We start from the raw sequence: 8661 nt of genomic DNA, 5'->3' as shown, positions 1-8661 counted from the left end.
TATTGTCTATGTGGATGACATTATCTTAACAGGAGACGATACCCTAGAAACGGCCCGATTAAAAAGGTGTTTGGCAGATGAATTTGAGATCAAAGACCTCGGGAACCTAAAATATTTCTTAGGTATGGAGATAGCAAGATCTAAAGAAGGAATAATGGTCAGCCAAAGGAAGTATGTACTCGATCTTCTCGAAGATACTGGAATGAGTGGGTGCAAACCAATTGATACTCCTATTGATCCCAATGTAAAACTCGGAATGAGTGAGGAGGACAGGGTTGATACTACGAGATATCAGAAGTTGGTTGGAAGGCTGATTTACTTATCACACACTAGACCAGACATAGCCTTTGCCGTGAGCATGATAAGCCAGTTTATGCATTCTCCTCAGAAAGCTCATATGGAAGCTGCCTATCGAATCCTTAGATATCTCAAGGGTTCTCCGGGAAAAGGATTAATGTTCAGGAAGAATGACAACCGAACAATTGAAGCCTATACAGACGCTGATTGGGCTGGATCCGTGACTGATAGGAGGTCTACAACTGGATACTGTTGCTTTGTGTGGGGAAACCTAGTTACATGGAGAAGCAAAAAGCAAAGTGTTGTTGCCCGTAGCAGTGCAGAGGCAGAATTTCGAGCAATGGCTAATGGGCTATGTGAATTAATTTGGCTGCAGCGGGCTATAGGAGACCTTCAACTAACAATAGAAGCTCCAATGAAGCTTTACTGTGACAACAAGGCTGCCATTAGCATTGCTAATAACCCGGTTCAACACGATCGCACCAAACATGTGGAGATAGATCGGCATTTCATCAAAGAGAAGCTGGAATCCGGAACAGTGTGTTTACCCTTCCTACCAACATCTCAACAGATAGCTGACATTTTAACCAAGGGATTGTTTAGACCAGGGTTTGATTCTTGTATTAGCAAGTTGGGTTTAAAAGACATCTATGACCCAACTTGAGGGGGAGTATTGAATTATGTACATTAATTAATTAATTAATTAGGAGATATTGTTTAAATTAGGAGATATTGTTTAAATTATTAATTAATTAATTAATTAGGAGATATTGTTTAAATTAGGAGATATTGTTTAAATTAGGAGATATCGCATATCTCTCCATATCGCATATCTCTCCTAGTTTAGGGGGCAGTTCCTATTTCTTAGGAAAGATTCTAGGAATATCTTGAGGATAGCTTCTCTATCCTATTAGGGTTAGTTTCCCGGATTCACTAAGCCACGGGAACTAGGTCCTTTTGTATCCTATTTATACTCCGGTTTTGCACCAATTAAATTAAGAAAGGATTTATATTTTTCTCCTCAGAAACTTACAGTTTGAGCATTCGAATTTCAGCCCTCACGTCCGGTTTCAGTCCTTTGATGAAATTTCCTTCCAGGACCTGCTCTGGAATTCCCGCTAATGGGGCCGCCATGACTTCGAATTGCCGTCGATACTCCCTCACGGTGGTCTCTTGCCGAAGAGCGAGGAACTTCTCGTGCAGACTCCCTTCTTGCGTGGGTCTGACCCGCTCCAGGATCATCCGCTTAAGATCCAGCCAGTCGCGGATTGCTCGCCGTCCATCCTCCCACTAGAACCACGCCAGCGCCTCCCTCTCCATGCTGACCACGGCCGCCTCCAACTTCTCTGTCTTTGAGCTTCGGCTGAGAGCGAAGTACCTCTCTACTCAGAAAATCCATCCGGCAGGATCCTCCCCGTTGAACACCGGCATTTCCACCCGCCGTGTCTGCCATTCTCTTCGATTCGCACCCCGCGGTGGATTGTGTCTGGTCGTCCTCCGCCTTCATATGCTTCTTGGCGACCCCCAGCGTCGAACAGTCCACCATTCCTCCCGTTCAGTCCGCCCGGCGTCATTGTTGGGATCGAAGGAAGCTCCTTAACCGAAGCCGTCGATCCCGGTGTGGAAACCTCCCGCTGCCTCAGAAGCTCTTCCAATTTCCCGATCACTATCTCCATGCTCTTTTCCAGCTTCGGAATTTTCTTAAGATCTTCACGAAACGCCTCCTGCAACTCTCCCTTCATGGTTTCCAAGTCACCTTGGACCTCCTCACGAACCTCGACCGCTATCTCATCCACTTTCTTAGCCGGTGCCATCCCAGAATTGTTGCTCTGATACCACTTTGATAAGACCGGATCTATTGAGTAGTTTTTAGGCAAAATTCAACACAGCTTTTACTGAAAGAAAACGGACAAGAATACAAAAGATGTAGGGGTGTTCGAGTGACCCCTTGCACTCCCTAGAGCAATAGCTCGTGTCTAAGCAAATTCAATTACAACTTGGATACCCTCACAGCCTTCTTCCTCCTCCTTTTATTCCTTTCCTCTTCGCTAACTGTTTCCTTACTCCCCGCCCTACTCCCAAGGTATCTCTCGAAATGTGGACTATTGCGTATTCCCCGCAGCAACTCTTTCTCCCATGCTGCTAGCTCCTTCCATGTCAGCCTCCACCTCACCATTCTCCATAGCACCTTTTTCTGCCACCTCACCTCGACTGACCTTGGGCCTTCTCCTGGCGTAAGTGAAACGTAGTGGAGGTCTAGTGGGCCCATCATTAGTTTGTTAGATTTGTTAGTGTGTTAGCAGGGGAGCCTATAAATAAGTTGGGGCTCGAGGGTTAGGGGCTTTTTGGTTGTATAGAGTCTTGGGAGGAGAGTCGATGATCTCTCGAATATCAACTGTGTAGTGTATCTTGTTCTTCGTTAATATGAGAGGTTCCTATCAAAGACCCACACATTTCCACTCTTATTTCAAGATAAAAATGGATAAGTAAACATAGAGTTGATTTCGATTCTCAATTCCTATTCCCCACTCCTGGTATGTAAACATGCCATAAATGTTGTTGGGTGGCCATTTTAAAATATGTTGGGCAAAAGTATGGTCTACCAATTATCCTAACCCGTTGTAGATTCTTTAGCAATCTAAAAACGGCCTCTAAAACAATGCCAAACGAGCGCTTAAGGGAAAGAAAAAAAAATAGCATTGAAAAATTAGATTCCTTCTTTCGGAAAAGGTAGCTTCAAACGGCAGCAGGGACAAATAGGATAATGTATAATAATTGGTGATCCATTAGTTAAAACCTATATCTCTTTATCCTGTTGAAGATTTGCTGTTGTGGTTACAAATATAGCACTCTTTCTTTGTGTAGACTTGGTTGCTGCAATGCTTATCAAATAATAGCTGATGGAGAGTTCACAACTTAGCTCTTAGAGCACCAGCTACTCTATTCTATGACTTTTCTTTTTGGTTTTCCCTAATGATGCTGCCTTTGATGCATAAGAGTACATATCAGTCTATTATTCATAGTCGTTTTCTTTTCTTTTTCCCTCCATAAATTCTGGTAATTCATGTGATACTTCACCATAGTAGTTTGCCACGTGGAAAAGTGAGTAGTTAAGGTTTTTTTTTTTTTTTTTTTGGAAATGTCAGATAAAATTTATTCTGATGTCATTATATGATGCTAGGAAAGCTAGCTAGATTAATGCATCTAGCCGTCTCTATGTTGGAAACCAAGAAAATGACCTTAACTCATCCCAGTAATGAGAGGGCTTCATAGTGGGCATTTTACTTTTAGTGGATTTTGAATGTTATACCACCCACTGAGATTCAAAATCATTTTAAAATTTTTTTTTTTCTTATGGGCTTCTTATCATGCTTTGGGAGTTTGGAGAATTTAATAAATCACCTACCAACAACCATAATGTTACCAAACATATAAACTATTATGCGAACTTTAAATGAATATAACAGTAGGATTAACTTATTTGGACACAGATTAAAACGTTTAAACTACTTGGTATGTGCCATTTTCTGGTTTTTTTGGTCTTTCTTTTTCCTGTTTCTCCTCAATTAGGAGGAGGCAACGCTTCCCACGCGTATTGGTAGACTGAAAGTTTCCCCCCTTGAAATATACTGGCATACTTAGGTTGGAAAAATGAAAATCCAACTGAAAAGTCGGTACAACAATTTTCTTATACGTGCCTTTTGATATTCCAATAAACTTTGTGATGATTTTCATGAAGATGTGAAGAATTAAGCATTCTAATTCTATAGTATTGAGAGTAATAATAAATCGTAGAGGATAAATCAAACAAACAAGAACACATTTATAACGGTCCACTATAAATGTGAGAGCTACATCCACTTTAATTGCTACAGTAATTCATTATAATAAAGGAGAAGTTTACAAGAGAAAACACATACCTCATAATTCTCTTTGGTTTCTAGATATGCGTATTGAAACTCTGTATAGCTGCTGGTGATTGGTAGAGAGTAAGTTGAGGAAATCATTGATAGGAAATTTATTTTTGAATTGGTCTGTTTGACATGCTTAATTGTAATGATGATGCAATAAAAATCATATTATGAGATTGTTTGTTTCTTAGTGATACAATCAACTTAAGTCAAATCTTGACCTACTGTTCTAAGAGGACGAAATTTAGTGAAAATTCCAATGTTGATTCTACGATTTATAAGAGTTTTTTTGTATTCTTGTATGAACGCTAGAGTAAAAGCACATTATCAAAATCAGGAGAGACAAAACAATGTTGGAACCATCATTGTCAATACTGAAGAGAAATGCTGAAGAAATACATACATAGAGGTCTGAAATTTTCTTCCATCAAATCTGTGGTGGTTTACTTGAGTGAGTTGACCCATCAAACCAAGTCAATTGTGGGAAATGCCACCATGCTCTCATGTTGGAAGCACTAACCAGTACCATCGTATTTGTGTGAAATAATAATTATCAATCCCAATTGTAACATTCATTTTAGAGAAAGCTTGAAAAAAATGCTTCTGTTTTCATTGGGTGGTCAAAATATAAACACTTGCATTATTGAGGGAAGGATTTACATTTTAGGGTGGTCATATACAAGATAACAGCTGCATTTTGATACAGTAACATGGCGGTAATCATAGTAAATAGTATATCTATTAAACATTTTTTTAAAGGAAATAACACATTTTTAAAATGATTAAAGTAAATAGCATATTTGTTGGTAAATATTTATTTATCCGGTATAAATATAATATTTACTGATAAATATCGGACGTAAATTCCGTATTTATTGATCCATATTGATTGTACATACTTACTAATATTTATACTGTTTACTTCAATGGTCTCAAAAATATGTTTTTTACTTAAAAATTATTTTTAAAATATGCTATTTGCTTATATATATATATTTTATATATTAAGATGGGTGTATAATTTTGGGCTTAACAACAGTCCATTAACTTTTAAATCATCACGCTGATAAAAAAAAATTTAAATCATTATAGTGATCAATGATGCCTTTAAATTTCTTGTGTAGATCCAATGTATTATCTTAACCATTGTAGGTATTGGTTTGAGTCTTTTAATACTTTGTAAGACAATAAAAATAATGCAGAGATGTAAAATGAAAGAACGCGAGAGAATTGATATCGCGGTTCGGTCACAACCTACTCCGTAGGGCCACGTCCAGATGATGAACAATCCACTAAAAATTCTTTTACAAATCAATTAAACTTAATCTACCCGAGACTCTCTCTCTAAAAAGACGCCTATGAACTTGCAATTTCCCAATGGACTTGAACAACGAGATTCCCTCGATTTTTTAATATTGGAATCCCTCCAACTAAGTTTTTCTCCTAAAAAACACTCAAATTATCTCCCTGAATACAAGTGCACACACCTATCTCACAACTTAGAAAAACTAATCAAAAGGTGTACAAAGATTCGAGAAACTCTTTGAATAAATAAGCAAAATGTGAATAGCTTGACGACCTCTTCAATTAATTCACTGAACTAAATCTGTTGCATATCATTGTTGCAACAATAACTGTAACATAGCTGTCAGAGTCAGTTCTCTCCAAAACCAGTCCGTGAATCAATCTGCTTAAATCTTGAAATCTTTCCGAAACTGATATACGAATCTGAACACATTTCTAGAAGACAGATAAAGATCATCTAGCTACGAAAACTCACTAGGTGTTTGGTATGAGGATTCGTGTCATGGATTGAATTATGGTTCGTGACTCGCTACAGTATTTTCTCTCACAAAAAATACACTTAAACTGAGAATGATTTGATTGAATCAAATATCAATCAAATCACCAATTATCAATTTACCATCTTTGGATCAATAGTTGACTTTTAAAAACAAAACTATATTCAGTTTCTAGATCGGCAATAACTTTCCAAAATGAATTAGCTGCCAATCTATTCTTAATCAAAATCAACCAATTAATCATTCTTAAAATAATGTCAATCATGAAACGATCTGACTTAAAACAGAATTTAGAAAACAAATCCCAACAACCATCATATAAAATTTAAGCTTTTTAGTGTCCTTTTATTTTTGCCAATGCTGAGTCACGCACCTTAATCCTTTTTTTGTTCAAGTGAAATGATTTTAGCATAAAAAGCTTCATATTGAAACTTAAAGCAAAATTCAAAAAATACAAATTTAAATTTTGTTGATCCAAAAAAGAGTTCCACTTCACAATACAGTGATCAAAAGTAGTTTCTGTACTTTCTTTTTGAACTTTTTTGGTGACTTGGCATCTGAGGACCGGTATGTATTTTGCTCATCGTCCTTTTCTCAAAATTGTATTGGCTTATCATTTAACAAATCGTATATATATGACATAATACATATATGCTCAACCTGAATTTATCAGCAATTCTCCTTTCTCAAAATTGAATGGTCAAATATTTTTTGCAGTAATAACATGTATACTTCCAATATCAATCTCCAGAGTTCAAACTCTCCTAAAACAAATAAAATAATAATAATAAATAATAAACCAGCTAAATAATTTGGTTTAAGGCTCCTATCCTTATCAAATTCATATATTTTACTTAATTTTATCGGACCATTATATTCATTCCACAATACTAGAAAATTACAACTTTTTTAGATTAATATTTTGAGATGATATGGTATGGATACAATGGTTGAACAGGATTTGAGACACCGAAATTAAATAATAAGGGATGATTTGAGTTTATCCTCATCAACTTATCAACCTTCAATCTTCAACATGCCATGTTTTCAAGCTTAACCAATATGAGTTATGACTTATTACGTGTGTTTAATGCTGGAAAAGATCAATTCCATAAATGAGTCTTGTAGTGGCGTGCAGATGATATAATCAGAAAGCAAAGATAACAAAAACAAAACAAATATACTAAAAATTTGAGAGTCCTGTAGTATTGGGAAAATAAACTAAACTGATTGTCTTTCACTTTTTTTTCTGGTATATTTCATCGTTACAGTCTTTCGTTTTTGTATATCTTTAACTCTAGTATGTATATATATAATTAGGACATCTTTCGTTGCTAGTTTATTTCTGGTATGCTTTCTAACGCAGGCTTCCAGTATCCTTCTCTTTGACCATCATCACAACTGAATGATCCACCAGAGCCATCTTTTCTTTTCTCATTATGAGGCTGAGAAACCATGTCATCGACCGAAACTCCGCCTTTGCTCAACAACTCTTGCAGTTGTTGCTTACTGATGACCAGCTTAATCCTCACGACCTTGCTTGTTTGTTGTTCAACATCCTTTCCGGGTTCCGAGAACCTGACCTTTTTCTTCACGCCTCCTTGTGGCCTTAAAGCTGGAAGAGGCACAAGGTAGTACAGCCGACCGCCTCGCAACTTGGTCTCGGGCCTCAGATCGCTCATTGGCGTCGTTGTCTCGCGCATTGCGTGGCCTGTGAATTCAGATAGCACCTCATGCACTTTGATCGGTGATCTGTACTCAAGAATTTTCCCATCTGGTTTCATGATCTTTATCACTTTTTCTCCAAGAACCATACAGTTTCCCATGGTTCTATATCACAAGATTTTGGTACGAGAATTAGAAACTGTTTTGTGTTTTTCTTTTTCCTGAATGAGAGGGGGTGTGGGACAGTTTAGTATTTAAATAGACATGGCTGCAAATTCACCCCTCAAATTGCTGCAATATTACCAAAACTGACGTCTTTTTTGCTTCTCTGATGGACCCCACTTTGTGTTAATCTGTTTATAATGTATGTAATGAGAGGTAATGTAATAATAGCCCTATTGATGCTTAAAATCAACTTGTTCTGAGTTGGGGTTGGCGAGTCAAGAAAAAGTTGTGGTACAACAATATTTGTTATCCATAATCATCATTATTAAGATTAGATTATGATTTTTACTACCCAAATGAACAATCATTAGAGCACAAATTTATTTTGCTCTGTCTCTTAGTTGTTTCTCCGAGTCGACTCACCGAGTCCACTTGCATTTAGGCTCAAAGTGGATTCTCACCGGACTTCTTTTGTTACAGTGAAAGTTCAGCTAGGATCCAACAAGGATCATTTTGAGGCAATCTTAGTGCTCGACTACTATGGATCCTAGATTTTGTTCTCTAGTTGACTGTACGTTTGTGCAACATTGACTATATGGCTAACATCCCCTAGCAGTAACATCAACACTTGCTCAATCCTTTGACGTTGGTAAGGGTCTTTAGAACCTTACTACTTACTACTAGTAGAATCACTTTTTAACTGTTAAATCTGGTTAAAATCATATTAAATTAAAAAAATATACATAACATATAATCTCTTATACAGATTTAATAGTTAAAAACAGAGTCTTTTTGGTATTTCATTTTTTTAGGATTTATGA

The 8661-nt window shown here is 37.0% G+C and overlaps 1 protein-coding gene across 1 annotated transcript; it reads right to left on the bottom strand.

Moving 5' to 3' along the window:
* Positions 1–7140: 7140 nt before the first annotated feature.
* LOC21398482 lies at positions 7141–7884 on the bottom strand. Its single transcript, XM_010103255.2, has one exon. The coding sequence runs from the start codon at positions 7834–7836 to the stop codon at positions 7345–7347; it is 492 nt and encodes a 163-aa protein (XP_010101557.1). The 5' UTR covers positions 7837–7884; the 3' UTR covers positions 7141–7344.
* Positions 7885–8661: the final 777 nt, after the last annotated feature.

Source organism: Morus notabilis, unplaced genomic scaffold (genome assembly GCF_000414095.1).
Source record: "Morus notabilis unplaced genomic scaffold, ASM41409v2 Scaffold1317, whole genome shotgun sequence".
NCBI classification, from domain to species: Eukaryota; Viridiplantae; Streptophyta; class Magnoliopsida; order Rosales; family Moraceae; genus Morus; species Morus notabilis.
This window is presented reverse-complemented; position numbering and strand designations above follow the sequence as displayed.